At 38.7% G+C, this 25,134-nt stretch overlaps 1 protein-coding gene across 2 annotated transcripts in view; it reads left to right on the top strand.

Moving 5' to 3' along the window:
- The window catches only part of JAG2 (jagged canonical Notch ligand 2), a 61,326-nt gene that overhangs the window by 19,960 nt on the left and 16,232 nt on the right, over window positions 1-25,134 (top strand). Inside the window, exons 3-12 of one of the 2 annotated variants that reach the window (XM_085225763.1) lie at window positions 3,719-3,773; window positions 9,474-9,728; window positions 10,818-10,878; window positions 19,651-19,781; window positions 20,160-20,279; window positions 21,557-21,670; window positions 22,489-22,602; window positions 23,132-23,245; window positions 23,735-23,781; window positions 24,061-24,234. In XM_085225763.1, coding sequence (XP_085081889.1) covers window positions 3,719-3,773; window positions 9,474-9,728; window positions 10,818-10,878; window positions 19,651-19,781; window positions 20,160-20,279; window positions 21,557-21,670; window positions 22,489-22,602; window positions 23,132-23,245; window positions 23,735-23,781; window positions 24,061-24,234 — 1,185 coding nt within the window. The remainder of the gene's footprint in view (window positions 1-3,718; window positions 3,774-9,473; window positions 9,729-10,817; window positions 10,879-19,650; window positions 19,782-20,159; window positions 20,280-21,556; window positions 21,671-22,488; window positions 22,603-23,131; window positions 23,246-23,734; window positions 23,782-24,060; window positions 24,235-25,134) is intronic. The other variant, XM_085225764.1, reaches the window with a different exon arrangement.

The following is a 25,134-nucleotide window of genomic DNA, read 5'->3' as shown; positions in this document are numbered from 1 at the left end:
TAAAAAAACAACTAAAGCAGCACTGTCAGGATAGTAGAACAGGCTGAAGTTATATCTTTCCAAAGGGGTTAGCTTGTCTATTTAACTAACTCCTGTGAAATAGTTGTTTTGTAAATCCATGCTCTTCTGCAGATATGCGCTGATGTTCTTCTCTGGTAGCCGCCAACATACTGTGCATCGATTTAGAGAGCACCAGTGCTGCACAGTGTTGAATTCTTCCTGGGAGGTGAACCTCTCAGTGCAGTACTGCTCACCCCACATCATCCCTTTCCAATCTGTGCCATGGTCGTTTGCCAAATGTCTTCTAAATTGTACTAGTTGAAATGGACAACAAATACCAATCACAAAGCTTTCTTTGTGTAGGAACAAACTTGAATGTTCCGGTCTGACTGGTGAGGTGCTGGTCAAATCAGTCCAAAGCATTAGTGCACAAGTGTACAAGAAATGAATGTCTGTATCATGTATGAAGTACTTGTGAGTTTGGAGTGTTCTTAGGGCACTTGCTAGAAAACTAGAATTTTTTGCTGAATTTATGTAGGAATTTTACACTTTTATAATTAGATCAGTACATCCTGGAGAGGACTTCACTTTTAAGACAGCCTTTTTTCCCTACTGGTACTCTAAAGAGTGGGGATCACATCAGTAGTTTAGGTTCTATATACAGGTAGACCTTAAACTGTGGGGCAGTTACTTAATTAATGCGGGTTCTTCAGTGACTTTCTGTAAGCACAGCTTAAGAAAAGCATAGGCTTGTGTCAGTGCCTTGTACTACGAAAGAGTTGCTTGCCTCTCATGCTGACTGACCCTGTGCTGGACTTTCTACTGGAGTGTGCAGATATGGCTAATGCAAGCCAGTGCTGGAGCTCTTACAAAATGAATGTCCATTCAAACTAAATGTGCTGTTAAATATTTTAATATCTAGTAGCTTTACTAAGCCTATTGCTCTTAACTCTGGTTATCAAGTAGGGTTACAACATTGGGTGAGTGTGTGGATATTGGATTCCCTTAGTAAATGGTTTTGATAGCTGAGCTGTAGCTGGAAAGCTCTCAGTGCAGCATATCAGCTGCATATTCAGTGCTTCTTTTCATACTTTAGCTGTTTTAAAGAGAAAGTTTGAAAGAATTAAACCAGGTCTTGTGTGATATTCAATGCATTGGGGAGAAAGGGGGGGAGAAGTTTTTTTGCGCTGGAGAAGCAGGGTTCACTTTCTTGTTATGTTGCAGTAATTGCTCCTCAAAACAACTGTTGCCCTACCACAAATCATAGGTTGGGTTGGTAACCTTACTGTCTCTTCTGCAGGGAGAATAGCCCTGTAATCAGCTGATTTTCTGGATATGTTCTTATGTCTCTTGGGGACGTCTGTTTGGAGGGTGGCTGAACTGTCTTGGCTGAAACTGATTTTCAAGTAAATGTGCATTAGTCTGAAAGTACTCTTTACTGTGACTTGACTAACATCTACACTCTGAAGTGTGATTAAAAGCCCTCCTACAATGTTGAAGCTCTGTATGCTCAACTTTTCTCAACAATGGAGTGTGCGTAAGTGACCTAGATGGAGACGGGGAGATCAAGGATGCCAGTATGTGGAAGGATATATTGCTGTGTCTTTATTGTATATGTTCCTTTTAGGCCTTGTATAAATGGCCACCTGACTCCTGATCATCCCCAGCTGGAAGAGGAGTGCTTGAACTCAGGTTCATGGGACCAATGGCTTGCAGAACATTTTAGAATCTGTGGACTGTCCCTTTATTCACACCTTCCTGGGCAGGTTGGCACTCAATTTCCCACAAATACTTTAGGTGAAGATAGAAGTCTGTTTTCAGGTAAAATGATGGAAAGGCATAGTTGGTCAAAGCTTCAAGTCCAGCATAGGTTTTTACTGCCTTAGCCTGTGTGGGCAGTTGGATGCAATGGCTGATTTGCAGCAGGAAGGACCAGCCCTTACGTAAGATGAATAAGTGGACATCTGGAAACACTTGAGCACTTTCGTACTTCTAATAAAAATCAGTGGAGCATAGGAAGGCTGAGGGGTGTGTTATGAAATCAGCTGCTAAATACAGGAGAGGTGCATATAGGACTTTGAGTCATGCATAAGTCTCTGCAGGATTGTACTTGGAACACATTTTAGTTTTGAGTCTGCTTATTTTGGGTATGAAAACTACCAGAGGACAACATTAGGGTAATACTATGTAGTTCTTACTTTCTGATACTATTCACTTTACGTTTATTTCTCAGGCAGTGATTTTGAAGAAGGTAATTAGTAGTATTTTCAGACTACAATAGGATCCTTTCCTGCTGCCCTAAATGCTATGTTGGGGATATAACATGGGGGGGTGAAAGCAGGCAGCTACTGAAATGCTACACTACCATTTCTTTAAAAAAAAAAAAAGTGGAATTGTCCCTTCTGATCAACTTCTTTCAGCTGTCTTCTTCCAAAGGTGGCTGTAGCTCCAGCATGTCTCTGTCCAGTATAGTTGCTGCTGAGCTTCCTTGAGTGCACTGACTATTCACTGCTACATTCTGCATTCCAGTGATTCCTAATGCCTGAAGCTAAAAGTCCAGAAGAAACATTTTTTAAAGGGCATAGTTTGTGATTTATATGTTAAAGTGATAGAATAGGCAGTCATTTCAGGACACTATGAAAAGGATCACCTTTGTGGTTGCAGAGGGCCTCTAGCAAAGAGCCCTACAGAAGGATGGTGCATCTTTTGATAAAACAGCGCAAATCCTAAACAGCTATGGAAAAACTGCTGAATTCTTACCTTATGCTCTTAAAGTGTTCTTTATTTTTCAGCTGGCTGATCCCAGGTCCATATGAGTTCATAAATTGCTTTTAGTCTATAAGTTCTCCACACGCCAGCCCTTGGCTCTGCTGGATTTAATGAGTTTCAGTTTTTTTTTGTGTGGCTTGCCTCTAGCCTCCAATCACCAAGAGGTTCATATGAGGGTTTTAGGACAGTGGAGCAGTAACTGTTATTGTTACTGGTTTTGAATGTATGTGAGAAACTTGATTTTAACTTGGATGATTTGGAAACTCTCAGAGCTCAAGTGCCTCACAGCTGCTCTTGTTAAACATAAAACACATAAACATTGCATCTGTAAGGTAACTTTTTCCTAAATAATCTTAGTATCTAAATGTCAACATCTATGCTGCATAGTTGGTCATAAAACTGAGGAAGAATTACTGAAGCCTTGCTTTAGTGAGGTAAAGCTGTTTAGGTTTAAAATTGTCTGAAGTGATACTTTCCATCTCTTTCCTGGGGAAAGTCTACTACTGTGTCTTTTTTTTTCTTTTTATTTCTTTGATTTTGGTTCTTAGTTGTTAGTCTTAAATTTCCTAGCTTTTCCCCGAAGTTCAGAACCCTTCACTTTGTTCAAACCCTTTAGGGATTCTTCTAAAAAGATTTCTGTAGCTAAACAAAGCTGAGAATTAAGAATTAAATGCAGTGGGAGGAGAAAAATAATAACTTGCCTGTTGGTGTGTGGGGGAAGATGTTTTTGTTTTGCTGCTAACTTGCTTTGCCCCACAATTTTTAATGCTTTATATTTCAGGTTTTTGGGAAGGTGCCTTCAAGGACTTTCACATGATGTAGAAGTAGTGAAATTTCAAACTACTTTCAGTTGGCTTTCTTACAGTAATATCTGCTTATTCCAAATCACTTTGTGTGTGACACATAGTAGTGTTTTTTGTTATCTAATTGGTATCTTATTTCTTTTCAGAGATCGTTCACACTAATATTAGAAGCATGGGATTGGGATAATGATACAAAATCTGGTGAGTATTTATGTAAACTTTCAGTTTTCACTTATTTTGTGTTCTGTGTAGACAGATTAGTGGGGGAGAATGGTAGGTTGTTGCCATCAGACATCATTCCAAATCAATCTGAATGCAAGCATGCAATCTGAGTAAAAAGGGTATATGCAAATCACAGCAGAGAAGCTTATAGTAGCATCTCTGAAAAGTTACTGCTGATAAGAAAAGGAATGGACCCTAGTAAGTGGAGAATATAATACATTATTTTCAATTTTGAAAACAGTCTAAAAGTTCTAGTAAGCCCTTTTTTCCTTAAGGGAGGCAATCTGTACTGTAGAACCTCTCTTTAAATTCTCCTTAGTTCATCCATCACTGCCTTCTGTTGTAACTGATGATCAGATAAACATAGGCATTCTTGTTTCCCATAAGGAAAATATTCTGGATGTTTTTGAAAGTGTTGTAAATTATGGTGTGATTTCTTCTCGAGTACTGAAAGTTACCTTCTTTCTGGTCTGTAAATACTAATCCTCAGTGTCAGAGCAGGGGTATTGTTTTGAAGAAAAAAACAGGATTACTGCCTAAATGCTTGAAAATAATTTGAAGGTGTTGGTTGCTGTAATATTGCTAAAGTAGGATTCCAGATTGAACCTGCTCATTGGTAATGGCTTAAACTTGTCTCAAAATAATATGTAGCTGCAAGTGAGCTTCAGACTTCCTGTTGTTAATAACTACTTAATCTTGACTGGGACTATCACAGGAGAAGCAGAGTGTTTGGACATGGAGATAGCAAAGATACGTCATTTTCTATATTCTGTTCTCAACTGCTTCACTGATCATCCCTGTTAAGATGTATCAGGCATAACATTCTAGTTTTGCCCCCTTTTTAAAGCTGTGTTAGCATTTCAATGTCCCCTTCTTTGAAGACTGGGATCAGTCCCCCTCAATTTCCCTGACAGACTTCTCAAACTTACAGATTTTCCTAATGTACTGTGTCTGGTGAGTAAAGTGATTATGAGTTTCTTCCTCAATCCTCCCTCTGCTAGAATTAACCAACTTGTCTTCTCTAGCTTCAATCTTTTCTAATAAATGCTTTCTTCAGATATCTGGTAATTCATGTTGGTGCAACCCTTTATTGATCCATAGCTTACTTCAGTGGCAGTTCCCAAAGCTGGGACTGGTATTCAGAATGAGATCTTGTGCTGAGCAGAGTAAACCAAGAAGTTCATTAGGTTCAAAAGCTTCCAACTTGGGAATAACTTGCCTAAGGCAGCTAGTACAGTGCATATGGGAATATCCATTCCCAAATTCTAGATGGTTTATGAACTCAGATGGTATGGAGGGGGGGTGAACATGAAAAGGCTATTCTGCAGAAAAGGAGATGCATATGTACTTTAATGTTGATTTTATTTTTTTACCTTGTATCCTTCCGCTGATGTCAGTTTTTTGCCTCAGCTTCAGAATAACAATGTATGATGTCTTTGCAGTTTCAGTTGAAATTCTCCTTCCAAAAAAGGCTTCTGTGAATAATAAGTCAATCTCAAATTACAGTTTAGGTCTCTGAGAAACTGCTAATGAAAGGTGAAGTAGCCTTTTATGTAGGTTGCCAGAAAAGTGCTATTAACGTGTGCTGCATCTGGAGCTTAGTGAGGCTCATGTAAATTTTTGTAGGTCTGTAATTTGACAGAGGTCTAGCTAAGTAAGTGTTGTGAGGTTGAGTGTTTCACTAGTCTGTTCACCAATTCTGTGAGATTTTCTCTCTAAGAAGCAGCCTGGTCAGATTTACAAGGGAAAACCTACCGGAACACTGTTCAGATGAATCAGAATGCACTTGCATGGGAGTAGAAAAGCAATGGAGCATCTTCACCAGAGAAGAGACAGTAGCATCCTAGAGCCATGAAGAGACTATCTATGGAAGGCTGAACTCCCTATTGTATACTGAATGCTGAGCTGATCTGTGGTTCATGTTGTCTTCTGTAAGGAGGCTTAAAATGTTTGCTAGTCTCTCTAAGGACTGATGAATGGTTCCAAAGTCAGGTTGTATTTTCCCATAAGGGGGTATTAGCATAGGCTGACAGTTAAAGTGCTTGCATTTGGACTTTTGAATAGGTATTTAACAAAGAAATGTGTTCTGGTGAACAACTTTGAAGGTTTCAGAACAGTTACGCTTCCCTCCCTGTATGTGCTGGCATCTCATTCTTTTTTTTTTTGTGCTCATGAAAAGCAAGCTGAGACTGCTCATAGCAGATCTATGAAATACCCATCTCAAGGAAAAAGTCTATCAGTAAACTTATTTCCTGATATTCATCATAAAGTGCAAACCATTAAAAGGGGTTTAAAAACATGGATTTGCAAACTGCTCCTGTGCTTTCCTCCTCTGTGCAGCAGCATTGGCAGAACTGCACGGAGTCATGGAGGGAGCTTGTGGCAGTGTAGTGTTACTGCTTGTTTGCTTTGGGAGTGTGGAGGAGGGGGAGAGGAAACTGGCCTAGATACAGAGTCAATGTGAAGGGCCTGCTCTCTGTCATCTGTCACAGTGGTGCTTGCTACTTTCCAGGTAAGTCATTTAACTTGGCAGACTTGTAGTTATATAGCAGAGGTCTTGGCAGTGCCTCACCCACTGCTGCCATTACGAAGCAGGCTGGCATCTTCACTGTGAAGTAACTTTCCATTTGAGTACTTGTCTACTGTGGGGATGCAGTGATTGCCTTCCTCTTTCATCTTAGTCTATAAAAGACTGATCTGCCCTTGCAGCTTTAATGTGATTGCTTGAAAGAGGCTGAAGGTCTTGAGATGGGCGCTGCCTGTTCACTTGGGCATGGAGTTTGTAGTAGCTGTGTTTGTCTCTTTGCAAACAGCTGCCAGCAGCATTTGTGTTGCCTTGGAAGTGGCTTGTGAGTGTATGGCTGCTGCTAACAGTTATTGTGCTAGAGTGAGGCTCTTAAATATAGCTTCAGATAAGGATTTCTCTTAAACTGAGTGCTTTGGGAGTGGTAATTGGAGGGAATTTTGAGTCATCAATGCCTTTCATGTAAGTTTTGGTTTTGCTGTCTGCTTTTCTAGAGATGCTTCTAGAAAACTTTTTCAGTCAAAGAAAAGAAGCCTATTTCCTCTGAGGTGTATGATCAGGAGGTTAGAGTACTGTGTGCTGCCCTTTAACCAGTAATCAAATTCAGTTATGTGGCCTGTTACCTTTACCAAGGGCTAAACATGCTGTGTGTGTTGGCGGTGGAGGGGGGTGGGTAGCTTAAGCTGAATTTTATGGTAAACCAAATGCAGGGAGCAAACCTGTCTCATAAACCTGTCTCCTTACATTTCACAACTGTGATAAAATATCTTCAGAATCGCTTAAGCATTGTTGAGGAGGAGGGAGAAACCTTGACAAACATGTTTCCCAGTGGTTATGTGATAGCTTTGGGAAATGTATTCATTTGGGATGAGTATTAAATCTGGAGAAAAGCAGAATCTTTTATTCTCATGCTCACTGTGGTAATTATGAATCTAATGTTAGAAACTAGATGGCTTGGAGCTGATTTTCTGTGTGCCTTTGTGGTTCAGGGTGATTTTTGGAGTGTATAGCAGGAGCTGTTGCAGCCATTTTAATGAGCCTGTGTTGCTGCTAACTGGAACATAGGTCTGTAATACATACTTGTTGTTCCTGTTCCTTGGCCATCAAGTGACTTTGCATTTTTTGTCAAGGTCTTCAGATCAATAGTCATTAGAGAATGAGATTACGGAAGGATATTGAATCTAGAATCTAATCATCAGGCTTTTAAAAGTGGCTAGTAGGATGATTCAGGCACAGACAGAAGGCGGGCAGCTTCCTCTAGCTTGTGGGTTTCTTGTCTGCTCTACCGCTGATATCATATATGCTGCTGGATGGCAGAGGACTTCACTTGTAGGAATTAGAGTTAAAGAACTGCAACTGATTTCATGCCCTATACAGAGACACACTGAAATGCTTTATACAGACTAGTCCTGACAAGCATGAATAGTAGCCTGTAGGTAGCTTTGACTTAATTGGAGAACCATTCAGTGCTTAATCAAACATAGCTTTTACTTTTTGTTTCAATATACTTTCTAAGAGGAAAGATTTGTGTTAGAGAAGCAAACTTGAAAAAAATGTTAAGGAACAGTGTGTGCAGTGCCCATTACTACTGCAGCTTTCCTTTAGTAACTGAAAAGTTGTCACTTGAATTCTCATGCTGGGGGGAAGTGCAACTTTGGTAACAGATGCATAGGCTACTTCTGTGCTGTCAGCAACTTCCTTGGGACTTGGTTTATTTCCTAAGCCTGTTAGATTAGTGAGTGTTATGTATGTAGAGTGCACTTGCTGAAAGTAATGGGTTTCAATATTGCTTGCAAGTGGCTTGGCCTGTTTTATTTTATGATGCTTAGACTTTCTCAGTAATGTTGCAGTCTCTTCTTGTGTGCAGGCTCTTGGTTCTCCACTTCTTTTTATATGCATTATAAAGAATCTTTTTAAAAAAGAAAGCGAGTTCTGAGCTAGCAATATTACAGCTGTTTTGTAAGTGGGTATGAAATTGATGTACACAAGTGGACCTTGTGTACCCTTCCCTTGCCCTAATTAGTGCTTGGAGTACCAGCTGCAGCCTGCAGGGTTACCTAGAAAAACTTGCAGTGGATGTTATCAGATTGGGATAGAGGCTGGAGAGTTCTCATTCAAAAGCTGTTATCACTGAGGTCACTCACTGCCTGTGCTTACCCTCACTGTGCTTGCATTGTGCTCACTGTAACTGCCCCTCAGCTCCTACTACTGAGGTCTCTGTATCAAAATTAGCTATTTTGCTTTTTTTATCCTTCAAAATACTCTTTTTTTTTAAATTAGAATTGCAGTTCCATAATCTTGTACTATAAAATCCCCCTGTCCTGTGAGACTGCTAAGTATTTTATGCACGTTTCGTCTCAGTGAACTGAGGCTGGAAGTGACAGTGCTGCTGCTTTCTCTGAGAGCAGTGCAGGATGCTTGTGTGTATTGCAGCAGTGGTCATAATTATCTGTAGTTCCACAAAGGATAAGGATAAGCAGGATGCAGAGTAGAGAACAGTCTCTCTTGACAGTCTCTCTTGATGGTCCTTTGTTCCTGTCTGTGTTTTTTCAAAGAGCTAAATATCAACTGGACAGAATATTCTGTGAAATTCTTGCTAGATGCTTTGCCCTTTGTATAGAAAATGAGGAAATGGAAATAACCTGACTGATGTGTAGCATGAAAGCCTACCAGAGCATTTACCATTACTTAGTAAATCTGCAGCGTATCAAGGGGGTACTGTGTACTATAGGGGTGTACTGTCTTGTTTTATTTTTAAAATCAATTTTATACAGGGAACTGTTACACGAGTACATCGGCTACTAGATTAGGCATATTTTGTGATGTTATAAGTAAAAAAGGAAGCAAAAAGAGCCTCAGATTAAGATAACTGCTGGTTGTCAGCATGTGGGTGTGGTATGTTTGGCTGCCTTGAAAAATAAGCTATTTCCTAAGGATTATGTTCCAGGGTTTTTTTAATATTTCCTTTAGGACACTTCTTAAAATTGGCCTTCCTGTAATGAAGTTTGCAAGGCAAAGGAAAATTCACAGTAGATTTTTATCACTTAACAATTTCTTCACTAGGTTTTCTCTTACTAGCTAAATACATTTGATTACATGTTCATATGCTATCAGAATATCACCTGTTGAATTTACTGCTTTTTTTTAAAAAACAGGTGAAGACTTATTAATAGAACGAGTGGCACATGCAGGTATGATCAACCCAGAAGATCGATGGAAGACACTACAGTTCAATGGTCCTGTTGCCAATTTTGAAGTACAAATAAGGGTGAAGTGTGATGAAAACTACTACAGTGCTCTGTGCAATAAATTTTGTGGCCCTCGAGATGACTTTGTTGGTCACTATACATGTGATCAAAATGGAAACAAAGCCTGCATGGAAGGTTGGATGGGAGAAGAATGTAAACAAGGTACTATGTTTACTTCATTTTCAATTATACAAACAGAACTAAACTGCTGTAGGGATTTCTATAGTCTCAGTGCTGCAGCCTGTTAATTTTAACTGATACAGCTTTATCCTTTGCATAAATGTTGTCAAAGTGTAACAACTCTTGCCTGTTGTTTCATCTTGAAATAAGTTTGAAAAATGGTTTTCAAACAACAAAAAATTCTTCCTCTAGAGTGAAGCCTAGGACAGGGTACACTCTTCATGGTGCATGTTACAGGGGATGCACAAGAAATTCAGAATTCAAAGCAATGAAGTATATTCTCTCTTATTGGCCTTATTCAGAGGTATTGGCCTTATTCAGAGGGAATGTTTCTTCAAAGGAATATGATGCACTGTCTATAAACACGAGATTTTTATTAAACAATAATCTAACAGTAATACTGTAGGCTTCTAATCCTTTAAAAATCCCCTGTAACGCTTTCAGGATTTAAGAACTTTAAAATTTAATGTATGCAAAGCTGAAAGCTTTCTGATAGCTCTTAATGTGAACAGAAATTCAAGTATAGTCATCTTCTTTAATGCACTGCTAAACTGCTATCAAATCTCTTCGTGTTTTGCCTCTAGTCTCTCAGTGAATAATTAGTGCTGAAATAACTTGACATACTCCCTTTCTGTTGAAGGCTTTTTGTTTTTGTTTTGTTCGTTTTCCTCTTCAGTAAAAAGCTATTAATGAGAGGAAAAACCATTTTCAGGGCTTAGTCAAGGGCTTGTGTATCTTATGGTATAACATCAGTCTAATTGGTTTAAAAAAAATACAAGTACGCTTATCTGATAAATATTTCAGTACTGGCACTGCATACTTGTTTAGTTTGCTATCAACTTTCTTGATGAGTTACACTGAGTTATTTTTCACAAACAATTGCAGTAGTGTTGTCTTGTGGAGTCTCTCACCAGAAGCAAGGACTACTAGAACATGCCCAGAGATGGTCAGCTTTGCACGAGCAACAAACAGGTTGCAACGCAAAACCTGTAGCTGAACAGTTGAGATTGCTGCTGTACTGGGGATGTCTAGCTGCTCAAACTGAAGCCTAATCCCTTTTTTTATTTGCAGCTGTATGTAAACAAGGATGTAACTTGCTCCATGGGGGTTGCAGTGTACCTGGGGAATGCAAGTAAGTCTGCATGCTTGAATATTTTGAGTACTAATATTTCTAGTGATTCTTGTGTATGTTACTACTTTCCAAGGGCTTACTTTAAAAAGGAAGATCTGAACAAATGCATAGATGTCATTAGATAGTAAGCAGACTTTTGCAGTCCTACGATGTGCTTGTGTATAGGATGGAATATTTTTTGCCTCATGTAACCCTGAACTATGCGTTTATCAAATAAGAAATATCCTCTTTTTTTAAACGAGTCCTGAGGAGCTTCCATCTCTATGTACTGTTTTCTCTCCTTAAATAAGAAGGGAAACTTAAGAGTGACTGGTAGGAATAGGAAATGTTCACTGTACTAGAATACTGAATGGGTATATATCATGAGCACATAAGGCTTTTCCTCAGAGAAGCTTTTTTGATAGTAATGATGATAACAGTAGCAACCTCAACCTAAATATTCTACCACGTGTGAATATTCTTGGTCCCTAGATATGAAATAGCAGCCTGAAATATTTTTGTTACTTTGTGATTAAGCAGACTTTGAGAGTGGATTGTTCTTATTCAAGTTCATGCATTCAGTGTGGTGTGTTGGGGGAAACAGGTCCTGCTTGTATGCTGACTGTTGAAGAAATGAAACCCGTCTACTTGCAAATGTGATCCTTTAAGTTCTTTCCTATATTTGTGATTGGTTTTAAGCTATATAGAATATTTTTGCTTGGGGTGGGTGAAACAACTGGCAGCAAATACTGGAGCAAGCAAATACTATTTGAGTCAAGCTCCAACAGTTTAAGGCAATTCTGCTTCATCCTCCTACCAGCAGATCCTACTAGCAAATAGAATGGCCATCACAGAAGTGGCAGAAGAAAGATGCAGTAGCCTAGCTCTGCTGGCTTTGAAGTGCTGTGAGTGAGCTCTGGGAACAGATATGTGAATAGTCCCACTGCTGGAGAGCTGGAAGTTTGACAGTAGAGTATAGCACATAACAGAAAATCTTAAATAATTGCATCTTAGTTTCATGCTGCCTTAACTTTTTCAGATGTTCCTGTCTTATAGAAGATTGTGTTGTAGTTCTCAAATCTGACTGAAAATTCTGCACTAGTTCAGTATATGAAGTACAGTGTGGTGCTGTGCATATGAAGTTTTACTTCTGAAGAACTAAAAATTTCCCTAAGATGATTTTTTGAGGCAGATGTTTATCTAGTCCCTGATTTCCTTTGAAAATATTTTTAATGGTTTTTAGGATCTTGTTAGAAATTTTCCTGGTGATGTGTCTTGTGTGTATTCTTGTTGCTGTTGATCTTTACTGAGCAAGAGATATTCCTATTCTTGAGCCTTTCAAGAACCTTGGGACCTATTCTGCTGAATTCTGCTTCATCTAAAGGTTTCTTGAGCTATTTATCTATCCAGAGAGTGCCCTAGGAGCCTGTGAATGTTTGCTTTTGGAATGCAAGAGTCTTTGAATAATGATGAAAGCAATCAGCCTAAGGCAAATATGAAACCCTGGGAGGAAAGGAGTTTAGTTAATTTCATTGTGAGCTTTCATTTCTCTGTAACTCTCCCTGTATTGGGAGGGACAGAAATTGGAGAGTGGGAGGAATACTTTGAGGAGGGAATACAGAGCCACTGAAGATGAGGTACGGGTTCTTAGGATACCTTTTTTTTTTAAAGGTGTCTGTCAGTAATTTGTGTCATGAACAAAGCCTTCCTGCACATCGTGTCAAGGACATGAAGATGCATCTAGATGCCCCTTCCATTCTGCCCACCTTAACAAACCTTGCCAAAGTAACACTGAGGCTACTGAAGGACTCTGATCAGAAATATCACTACTTTAGATGGATTTCTGAAAAGTGTACAGGAGGAAGGAATAGGGGGCTTAATGTTCTGGATGGATTGAATGCAGTTTGTCTTAATTCTTCATACCTGTCTACTCAAGTGATAGTTGATCAGCAGGTTGACGAAAAGTAGTCTATTCTGTGTATGGCCACTATTTCTACTATTGCAAAAGGCTCTCAGTTCTCTGAAAGTGACTTGTTTGAGCTCAGTCATGCAGATATCTCTAGTTTGTGTTCCATAATGGTTACCAAGCATGTTAGAAGTGGACCTTCTAATCCAAATGAATAATCCTTTCTATAGAAAAACAGTGCTGAACTAAAAATAAGGCTTGGAGATGTGACCTTTATCTTCAGCAGTACAAAGGAAGTTGTTACTTAAAAAAAAAAAAAAAAAAAGAATCTGGTGCTATTGAATTATAATCTAGATTCCTTTTTCCTGGTCTTTGGACAGTTGCTGCTGTCATTTAACAGGTGAAAACAATGTCCTTTTTTAATTCAAAAGGAAAATGAAAATGTGAGAAAAACATGGGTGTGAGATGCATGGAAATCTACTGGTGCCAGTTGCTACTTCGTTGCCAACGTGTGCAATGGTATTTATAAATAGAGATGGAAAAGAGTTTCCATCTTCAACTTGCATGAACATGCAGATAACTTAAACAGTGACTCTGAATTCATCCCCTGTGCTTTGATACTTTCCAGAGTAATTTAGGGCTGTTCTTGGATTAAATGTTCTTGCAAAACCAAGTCTTTGCTGTAGTCTGCAGTCATTCAGCTGCTCATAACTTACAAATTGCTAGCTGAAGCTGAATCTCATCAGTGAGCAAATACAGATGCTTCTTCTGTTAAGTTTGCTATTTTCTTGCATTTTTTCCAAAGAAATGAAAAATAAATAGCAAACTTCAAGACACCTTGATGTAAGAAGTTATTTTTATGGTATCCCTGAGTCTGGGTGGTAGGTTTTTCTTAGAAGACAGTTCAGAAGTAATGTTCAATATTCATTACAAAATGACACTCTTGAGGAAAGCAACTTAATTGAATTGTGCTAAGATGGGGAAAATGTTGGCATTCTTGTTTTTTTTTTTTTTTTTTTAGTCCATATCTCTTCTTTTTATCCATATCCACGTTCAGTGTTTGCTGGACTCCTTAGTGGTAGACCAAGTGATCTTGGTAATGGATTGACTTTACCAGACCACAGTATTAGGAAGGACTGTCAAAGAAAGTGTTGTTGAGCCAGAACAGTGGATGCTTTTTGTTTGCATCATTTGAGTTGCTTCATTATATACCACTAAACCATCTAGAGAAGAGTTGTTTTATCTAATGGCTTATAAGCGGGTTAGGCTCAGTCACCTTAAGAAGTTATCAAGGCGAACACAAAGAAGCCACAAATGACAATCTCCTTCTTTGATTAAAACTGCTGACTCTTTGGTACCATTCTTAAGCTGCCAGTAGATTGCTTAACAGCTTAATCTTTCACTGCCTTATGATCTGGAGTGGTTTGGGTCTGACAGAAGTTCAGTTATGCTTTGTCTGGTTTACATTGTCATAGTTACAGAATCACAGAAACACCAAGGTTGGAAAAGACCTACAAGATCATCCAGTCCAACCATATTCTTCAACACAATCCAAGTGTTCCTTGAACACCCCCAGGCTTAGTGACTCCTCCACCTCCCTGGGCAGCCCATTCCACTGCCTGACCACTCTTTCAGAGTAGTAGTTCTGCCAGGATGATAGTACTTTTGGAAGTCTCTCTCCTTTTACCTTTGCTTGAATTTCTATTCCAAAGCAAAAAGGGATCAAAATCTCTTAATGCTGCTCAGCTTGTATTTGACTGCATCTCTGTGGAATTTTGGTGGAGCATAGGCCAAGTCCTGGGAAATGCAGGTGTTACTTCACACACACAAAAAAAGCATGGAATGTATCCTAATGAGTAGTAATTCCCAGGAGAATGTGAGGAAGTGCAGGAAATAAAAATGTAGCATCTTAACGTGTCTACCTTAGTAGGTAGTACAGACAGATTAGAACATTAGATCAAAAGATGTAGTGTTGAAGTGTTTTTACCATGGATATCAAGTTCTCAGTGTTGCTTTTAACTCTGGTTTGTTCCTGTGGCCTGAATGTCTGTTTGCAGCTGGAAGGCATTAGGTGTGCTCCTGATATCTTTGTCTTATGTTACCTTCTTTTTAGGTTAAACTAATCCAGTCCCTTTGTTCCAAAACAGCTCTGATGTGAACCAGCACACCAGCAGGAAAGATCAGGCAGTTCTCTGAGAAAGCATGTTCTTGATCTGTAATTGCACCCTGAGAACCACTTACTACAAGCAACCCTTATGTTCTGTAAACCGTGTTGAACCATCCCCTCTATCATCTTCACAAAAATAAGGCACTGGAGCATGGTTGTTAACTTTCAGTAGCTTTATTGTAGGAGAAACTGGTTTGTAGGAAAGCTTTGTGTAGTTTGGTATAGTAAGAGCTGTAGGATTGAGAGAAGTAGAGGAGTAATTGAAGGTTTTGAGTACACTGATGAGCATCTTGTTGACAAAACTGACTGTCATGCCTGTTACAAAGACAGGAAGGTAGAGAATGCATTTGTGACTTCAGCAGTTCTTAGTGGATACCATACTGCCCATAATTCTGAATTTGAATGCCAAGAATTGTAGGATCAATTAAGACCATATTGCTCCCTGCTATGCAACAATCTTGTGAAGGATTAAACAGGCTTTCTTATAGTTATTTTAAGTAAATAGCTACTATAAAGCCATTGTTCTGGTCTGTGTAACACCATCCTGTTCACGTCATCAGAAAATTCGGTGGTTTTCTATTTAAGAAGGTTGTTTCCCCCCAACCTCTGAATGATGAATTTTGCTTCTGTTCTTAATGTCACTGCTTTGCTTTCCTGTGTTCAGTATTTTGGCCACGCTTTCTAATTGAAATCTGAGTGGGAGAAGCTCCCTCCAAAAATCCTGCTTCAAAAAAAAATAGTTGTGTATATCTCTGATCACACTGATCTTTCCTCCTACATTCATAGAATGTACAAGATAGCAGGAAGATGATAATTAGAAACACCTATTGCTCTGGGGAATGTCCTCCTTGGTTCTTTGTTTCGGGGCTCCATGCTTTAACCTAAACTTCATACATAGTTTTTATTTTCTTAGTGCTGTTGATTTTTGCTGTTTAGATGTTTGTACACATCAGTTGCACAAACTTCAGTGGATAGGTGCAGAACAGGAGAGAATACTTAAGTCAACTCTAAGCTTGCAATATGCCACTTCTCAATGAACTTTGCACTGACAGTTTAAGATCTGCAAATAAGTAGGAGTGTTTGAAGCGGGAGAGTAAACCATGTGAGAAGGTGGCATAAAACAGCTGAATGAATAAAGTGGTCCATAGAGAGCTGTAACTTCTGGTGCATGACAGACTTCTTCCTTTTCAATCAATCATACCAACTACTGAGGGACTATGTTTTTTTCAGACTGTTAGGGTCTGAGTACATCTCCTCACCTTTCCACATCACTTCTTTTGCTGCTTTTGGAATATTATCATAAAATCATGGGGAATGGAAAGATCTCCATAGTCATCTAGTCCTGCAATCCACCCAAAGTAGGTCCAGATAAAGTTCATGGTAGTTTACTTGTGACAGTATGGAATCTTTTGAACACCTCTGTGATGTCTGATTTAAGAATGCTCCATTTTAATCTAGATTTAATTGTATGGTTACTGCAAACATGCTCAGGGAAAACAAGGACTACTGTCAACTTTTTTTCTTGTTTAGAACTATTCCAGAAGAATAGAGGAAAAGCATAGTTCTCTAAGAACAACTTCCACTTCACAGAGCTGGAACTATTGAAAAAAGCTATTTCTTTCCCCTTCTCTGAGTATTTCTGTATCATCAAATTCTTCATGATGGTGGGTTCTTCTGTGGAGTTTCTTAATGAATTTGTGGCTTTGAATACACTGTAGAAGATCTTTATCCTGGAATTTAGCTGCTTGAAGACTCACTTGCTTATTCTGAGTATACACTGAGTTGAATTACTGTGGTTTTATCTGCTTGTCTTTGAGAACAGTTTCTTTTCTTGTATGGTTGTAGTTCCTTTAGTCACAAAACTGAGAAGTTATCTCAGAGTTTTGCTAATGTTAACTCCTGCCACCTCCTCTGCCCTGGCCTTGTACTTAAATTCTCGTTTTCTATTGACTCTGACCCAGACTCTCATTTAAGAAAAATGAAAGCTGTGAAGCATGTCTGTAGAGTTATCAGGGTCTTTTCTACAAATTCTCAGTTCGAAACGACCAGCAATTGTTCTTCTATTCCTTTTGCATTCTTTGTTTTAATCCTAAACTGCAGAGAGGCTTTGGTCTGGGAGCAGATGCCTGAGTTTCAGCCTTCCATCAGGAAGTTACTAAACTGTAACGATCTATTTATGGTAGCTTCTTTTGTACTGCTAATAACCCAGCAAAGACTGAGATTAAGCCATCTCTGATTTTGTTTTGCGGTTGGTTGTAAAGAGGAGTTAGAGCTGATATGAAGTCAGCAGAGGGGAAGGACAAAGGAAGTAGAATCTTGATTCCAGTAAGAATTTTCTTTGTCCATTGAACAATGGGAGTCTTTATTAATTCTCTAAATTTGGCTTTCTTATTTATTCACATGTGAAAAACTTAGGTTTGCAGAAACTTCCTAGCTATCCTCAGTAGGGAGATGGGAAGGAAGAAATTTCAACCTACTGCTAGCAGCACTGACACTTTTCCTTTGCTTCCAAAAGCGGTCATTATTTGAAAAGGAATTCTGTTCTTACAGATGTTGCTCCTCTGTCTTTTGAGCTTTTTCCCCTTAATTTGACTTGATTTTCTTTAATCTTCAAATTGCAATGTGCCCATTTCTAACTTGTTTTCGCTTTATCGATCATATCTTGCTCTTAGTGAGCTGAGATCTATTAAACGTTATCATTTCAGAAGGAAGTGGGATTAAAGCTGTCCTAGCACCTGCTAATGTAGGATGCGACCAGACTTCCTGTTTAAGAGGAAATCCTAATTTACTCTTCCTTGTAAAGTGCAGGCTGATCAGTTTACCACATAGTAACCTTTTGACTTGTAAACACTGTGTTCCTTTGATTGGGCTGCCCTTAGCCTGTAGAAGTTGTTTCCCTCCAGCTTGGCGGTTCGTTTAACAGTAAAGTTTGTGTTGAATATAATAAAAAAGCAACAATCCTTTTCTGTTAAACTCGTCTTAATGCAGAGTTGAGCATACCTACAAATTCAGGTAGGTGCTTAAAATGCTTTCAAGTTCTAGGAAGGCGGCAGTGTTTTTCTTTTCACACTTAATTATCAATGCAATGTTAAAGAAACTTGGTCTCTATTTAGGTATGGAAAACAGATTTACTGTGGTGTCTGTGTTGTGATGCAGACTTACAGCCCTTGAAAATGCTCGTTGTATGTGGGTGGGGAGCTGGCTTGGGCTGGGATAGTCATGGTGAATCACTGGCAGCAGTGCCAGGTTTGGCATGGATGCTGGCTTGGGCCAGGGCCAGTAAAGTGAGTTAGTGTTTTTTATTGTTTATTATCAGCTTCTGTAAAGCTTTTTCTGTCCCCGAGAAGGAAGGAAAAGATCAAATTTAGCAGGAACAGTATTTGTTTCCTCTTACTGCTAATACAGCAAAAGCAAACCGCTTCTGAAGTATGCGTGTTCTCTGGGCATGTTCTTCTGACAGCCTCACCTTAATTAAAAAAAAAAAAGGTTGTTGAAGGCTGTTGGACTACTCAAACAACTGAGGCTGACACGTATGAATCCTGCAGCTCTGAGGCTTTGAACTGAGAGGGGATGCTGAGGCTGAGAATTCAAAGTAGTTCTGGAGCTTTGTAAGAAAACAGCTGCCTTGTGAAGATCTGCATCAGAATTCTTTCTGTCTATGTACACAAGTATAAAATGCCTACTGCCAACATAACCTGGTCTATTCCTCTGGGGATCAATAATGCTCACTTAAATGGTGGAAATGAATTGATTCCCAAGGAACCAGTTTTTTTCCTCATCTTTTCTGACACCCGGAAGAGTTAAGATTTCTGTAATGGTGTTCAAAACATTCTAGTAGTAGACAGGTAATAGATTTAAAAAAGTGCAGTTTTCCTGTGTTCCCTCCTCCCCCCCAGGTGTTGGAGCTCAGGTCTTCTCTGGCCTGCCTTTGCCTAGACCCCATTCAATGTGATTTTATGCATCTTTGTTGCTAATATGGCTCTTAAATGGTCTGTAAGAAATAGTCAAGAACAGACAAATGTTTTCCGCCTAACAGAGTAAGCTTACTAATTGTTTGATTAGAATGTATGTTAAATGCACTTTAAAAAAACAAAAGCAGAGGCTAATGCCTTTAATACTTGTCCTGTAGCATAAATATTACCTTGTTAGCATAACTTTGGGCACATTACAGATGATGTATTCTAAAGACAGTTGTCTCTGAAGAAATCTTGTGATAAAATATAAACTACTTAAATGAATTACTAATGGCTTTTGTTTCTGTTCTCCTTTTACCAAAGAGTACCGTTTTTGTGAATGTTGTTAAAGATATAATAGAAGTAAAAATTCTTTAACTCTTGAGAAAACTGAAAACAAAGTAGCTCATTTCCTGAAAGCATTCTGCTTTTCAAAAAGTATCATTATCACTTCATACATCAATCACTTTTATTGTGGTGTGAGATGATTTTGTGATGATGGGAATCCTTATGTGCATATGACTGTCATAACACAGTGCTTAGCTTGTTGCCATTGTGTGTAATGGGGTTGAGCAAGGTGAGCTCAGGAAAGATGTTCAACAAGACTAGCGTGTGCCTTCTAAATGGCAGAAATAAAACTGTTATCTGTTGCACATTGAACAGCTATCCTTGTTCTTGAGAATGGTAAGTGTAGCATACAAAATACCTGTAATGCTGATCATTAAGCATCATGTTGCTAACTTTTAACGTGTGAACTTACATCTTAGGTGTCATTATGGTTGGCAAGGACAATACTGTGATGAGTGTGTCCGCTACCCAGGCTGTGCTCATGGGAGCTGTAATGAACCATGGCAGTGTAATTGTGAAACCAACTGGGGTGGCCTGCTCTGTAACAAAGGTACTTAACATTAATTTACAGGAAAAATAAGTAAAGCTGCATGATTAACTGATAATTCATTAACAACTTTTTTTCCTGGTAGTGTACAACAGAGTATTTCTGTCTCTAATCCTTTCATGGCAGGTGGTAACTAAACATTGTAAGTATAGGAAGCTTAAGACAAAAGTCTTGGAATGATCCTGCCTCCTCTAACTCGTCCAGTTCTTTTGTTCATCCTTTCCTGTTTTGTGGGTAACAGTGAGCTGAAAGTCTAGCTAATGGAATATGGGGATGATATGGATGAAAATGTTCCAGCCAGAAATGCATCTTTGTCTGACTAGAGAATAAAATAGTAATATTGGAATTATTTCCTACTGATCAGCATTTTTCTCTGTCCAGATTTGAATTACTGTGGAAATCATCATCCCTGCCTGAATGGTGGAACCTGTATGAATACTGAACCAGACGAATATCGCTGTGCTTGCCCAGATGGCTACTCTGGAAAGAACTGTGAAATTGGTACTTCTGGATATTGCATGTGTAACCTGAAACGGTTTTAAGCAGAGCTGTGCTCTAGTCTAGTTAGCCTTATTTGCAGGTGTAGATAGGAAGAACTCACTTTTTCTCCCTCTTAACATGTTTTGGGCCTTGAGTTCATTAAATTGTATTTTCATCAGAATGCTTTCATGTTTATCAGGATGTATGTTTTATTTTTACTTCTTTAAACTGCTGTGTGTTGATGATATTATCAGAATATACTGTGAATTTTTGGAAAAATGGATGAAAATTCCTAGCTTGCCTTGAAAGTTGTAGTAAAGCAACAAGGGGAAATGGCATTACTCTGGAAGAGCAGATTTAGACTAGATATTAGGAAGAAATTCTTTACTGTGAGGGTGGTGGGACTCTGGAACAGATTGCTCAGTGAGGCTGTGGGTGCCCCCTTCCTGAAGGTGTTCAAGGCCAGGCTGGATAGGACTGTGAGCAGCCTGGTCTAGAGGGAAGTGTCCCTGCCTGTAGCAGGGGATTGGAACTAGGTGGTCTTCAAAAGTTCCTTCTGACCCAAACCATTCTATGAGCTTGGTTCTCTGATTGAGGAGGTGGCATAAAGTAGGAAATACATTTGTCAGTTCTAGACTGATTATTAGCAGAAGATATGTATTAGTGCCTAGAACAGATCATAAACAAAGCTTCCATGACAAAGCAAATTGATTCTACAAGCTAGGTAACTTACCTGAAGGAGAAGTCCCAAAATATAAATGCTAGCAGCATTCCCTTTGTCTAGTAAAGGGATTGCTTTTCTCTTTCTCAGAGCTGCCTTGGCTTCTGAGAGAGGAGGTATCTCAAGTGATTGTTACTTTGCAGCTCCTGCAAGTGTTACAACCCTACATGGAATGACACCAGGCAGTGCTGCCTATAATTGCAAGTAGCTCTGTTCGTTGCTGTTTCCAAGGAACAGTATTAGAATGAAGCTAAACAGACCTTTGATACTTAAGCTGTTAGTGGTTTTCAGATGTCTGCGTACATCTCACCTGCTTTGTGTCACTGAAGTTTAAAAAAAAAAAAAGCTGGAGCAGTCTGGAGGTGAAAGTGTGGGGCTGAAGCAGTATATTAATGGGAAACTTCAGCTTCTGTTTGTAGAGATATGATGGCCTGTCTACCCTTAAGCCTTTAATGTTATAAAACACGATGCGGTTTTTGTAGTCATTTTTAATCAAAACATGCTTTCTAAGTATGTGAGTTTTCTTCATTTGATATTGGAAGAGTATTTAGCAAGAATGTTTCCCTCTTTCTTCCAGCGGAGCACGCTTGTGTATCTAATCCCTGTGCTAATGGTGGGACTTGTCATGAAATTTCATCAAGCTTCAAGTGTCACTGCCCATCAGGGTGGAGTGGACCAACATGTGCTATTGGTGGGTATGCTTTTACTGATGGCTGACCTCTTGGGCTGGAAGACTTTAAAAAAGCAAAAACAACTAATAATCATGCTCAGCGGATATGGAATTCAGAAGTAGTCATTTTGCTTTACCTGGCGTTACATAACAGCTTCGTTTTGGGAAACTGAGAAGATTAATGGTACTGCGTGGCCTGTGGTGTGTGAAAATCAATGTGTATGTGATGCAGTTTTAGATTTACAAGTAGTCAAAAGAAAACTAGATCACATTACCTACAGAGCTTTTAACGATAACTATGAACAAAGGTTGTTTCTGGGAGAATTTTAAGCTATTTAGCCAAACTGAAGTAAAAATAAAGTGAAATCACTTTAAGAAACAAACATGAAAGATTCTCCCGTAAAGTAGTTGGAAGAATAGATGTCTCAGTTAAGAATTGAAATCTTTGGTTTGGATGGCAGAGGAGGCAGTTGACATCTTTTGTAGGGATATGTAACATCCTAGTGGATATCTGGGTTTGATTTGCACATTCTCTGATTTTGAAAGACTTATGTTTTCCAACAGCAGCTGTATTTGAAAAATATTGGTTCAGCCTGTGTTAGGATTGCGATGTGTAAGTTGACGGATCAGTTCTTCTCAGTTTGTGGGTATAAAACTGCAGAGTTCCTCTTCCCCAATCTCAAAAATGTGAGAGAAATCTAAGTAGAAAAAAAATAGGTTAGAATGGTAAGCTGCTTTGTAAGCTGTTATATGCCAACACTGCCTTCTCCTTGCAAAGTAACCTTAAAAAAACTCAGGTTTTTAAACCTTGTAATGGAAGGCACACTCTGACTTCACAGATATTGACGAATGCGCATCTAACCCTTGTGCTCAAGGAGGGACCTGTATTGATCATATTAACTCATTTGAGTGTATATGTCCACAGCAGTGGATTGGAGCAACATGTCAGCTTGGTAAGTAATTACATTCTCTATCTTGGAAAGCCAGTGAAAAGGATTCTCAAGTATGAGTACTGAATAAGAACTGAAGCTGTGTATTGCTATTGGTATTTTAGCTCAGTTTTTAAATAGATGATTCAAGTGAACTTGTGACTGTGAGCGTGCCAGCTTAAGTTTATTTAAATAGTTCTTCTAGAATGCCCAGTAACTGCTCTGTCTCAAAATACAGCACTGGTGATGGTAGCTCCTAATTAATGGTGGCAGAAAGTGACTTATCCTATGAAGGCAAGAAAGGGGCTTGCCCTAACTAACATGTTACCCTTTTTGAATTTTAGCAAATGGGAGAAGTAAGATAACATGCATGTGCTATTGTAGATCAGCGTGCTTTGAAAACCTGTTGTATGTAAATGGTTTTTATTGCCCTACCAATTTGTGTAAGACAAGCTTCTGATGCTTGGATTGCATGGGTACTTCGCTTGGTGCTGTGGTAATCTGTTTCTGGGTTTGTTCTTTATTCTCTTCTTTCTTTTATCTTCTTTCACAGATGCTAATGAGTGTGAGGGGAAACCTTGTGTTAATGCTTACTCTTGCAAAAATCTCATTGGTGGATATTACTGTGACTGCATTCCAGGATGGAAAGGAGTAAATTGTCATATCAGTTAGTATTTCTTTAGTATATATTTTGACCACAGGATGTTTTACTCTTTTCTTAAAGCTTTAATAATCAATAATAGTGTAGATACTTTTATAAGAAAAAAAAATTTGCTGCAGGACTTTCTTAACTTCTAGCAAAGTAAGTTGAAATCAGCATTTGAAAATTTAGAAATGTAATGGGTGTTTTAAAATCAACTTAAGTAACTCCTAATATATCTCCCTAGAGCAAGACTGTGTCCCTGATTCTGACTGTCATATATTGGTTGAATGATTTTACCTGAAAGTTTAAATGTGAAATTAGATGATGCTATTTAATTTCTGTCGTTGAGTTCCAAATTCTTTAAAATAAGAACATCTGAAGATTTCAAGCAGCCTTGCTTCCCTTTCAAACATCTTGAAAATGGAAGTCCTTTGCTCTGTCTTTTTGTTCTAGACATGTATTCTAGAGCTTAGTCTTCTATAAATCCTAATACTTTGTGTATTTTATCCATAGATATTAATGACTGTCATGGACAATGTCAACATGGAGGTACTTGTAAGGTAACTCTTGTCAGTTATTATACCATGTTGAAAATAAACTGTTTTAACTAGTTACAGGTTCTGTAGTTCTGTTAGTTGGCTAAATGAGACTGCAAGCTAAGATATGTAAAAAAATCTTAGTTTTTCTTGTGCAGATTCTGTTTGTGAAATCTTAAAATGATTTTGTGGTGCTATTCCTGTTCACAAAGCTAGAGTATAAAAATGGCTTGAAGAATTTTGTATGAGTTTTATCAAATAAACAAGCCTTCCTACAGTTCTGTTCTTCTCCTTTCCTTGAAGGATGAAGTGAATGATTACCATTGCATATGCCCTCGTGGTTTCACGGGCAAAAATTGTGAGATAGAGATAAATGAGTGTGAAAGCAATCCATGCCAAAATGGAGGCCGCTGCAAAGACCTGGTGAATGGATTTGCTTGCCTGTGTGCACAGGGCTTCTCAGGGGTCTTCTGTGAGGTGAGTGCAGTGGCTACATTAATACAGTAGTTTTCATGGATTAAGTTCTTAAGAATTCTCAAGAATTGTATCTTGAGTGCTCTGCTGCTGGATGGTTCATGCTGTAATATGTAATTAAAGTTTCAGCAAGTCTGTTTGAATAATAGAGGGAAAATTGGCTGCTTGCCGTATGTGTTGCAGGAAATATCTACCATTCATTCCAGATGCTAAAGTCCCAGCTACTGAACTTGCATTGGGAAGGGGAAATTTAAACTAATGGAAGGAAACAAATGGGAACATCTGATAGAAGAGATCTGAGGAGTCTTTCTTGGACTTTAACTGTTTTCTGTAGTCTACTTCATATGTTTTGTATGAGAATAGCTTGCTGAAATCTCTCTTGCAGCTGGAATTGTACATGTTCTGGTAAATTAAATGCTTAGATTACTGAGATTCCTTCTGTTCTGATTAGCTTTTATTTTTTCCCCCTCTTTAGCTACATAATTATTTAAAAAAAAAAGTAAAATTCAGTGCTGGACTGGAGGCTAATGCTCTAGATAATAAAGTTCTGTAAGGTTCTGTGCTTCTTAAGAGTCTTGCAGAGGCAAGTTAAGTGCACTGCTATTTAGCTTATTATAGCACTCTAGTCTGTGGTTATAAGGGATAGAAAAGGGACTGATAGTATTCCACAGTGATCATGATATACACCTTGTCTCATTCTTTGCTAAGTTGTTGTGTTTATTCGGCCTCCTGCAAGGAAGAGGTATCTGTATCACAGTATCAGAAGTCCTCTATATCAGGATTGGCTGAAGTAACCTGAAGTTTCCCTCTGTGCTGCATGATGAAATGCAGTGTAGAAAAACCATAAATGTTAAAACATGAGGTTTATTGTAAATTAGCTTCCTCTGTCTCTGGCAAGATAGA

Source organism: Meleagris gallopavo, chromosome 5 (genome assembly GCF_905368555.1).
Source record: "Meleagris gallopavo chromosome 5, MGAL_WU_HG_1.1, whole genome shotgun sequence".
Lineage (NCBI taxonomy): Eukaryota > Metazoa > Chordata > Aves > Galliformes > Phasianidae > Meleagris > Meleagris gallopavo.
This window is presented reverse-complemented; position numbering and strand designations above follow the sequence as displayed.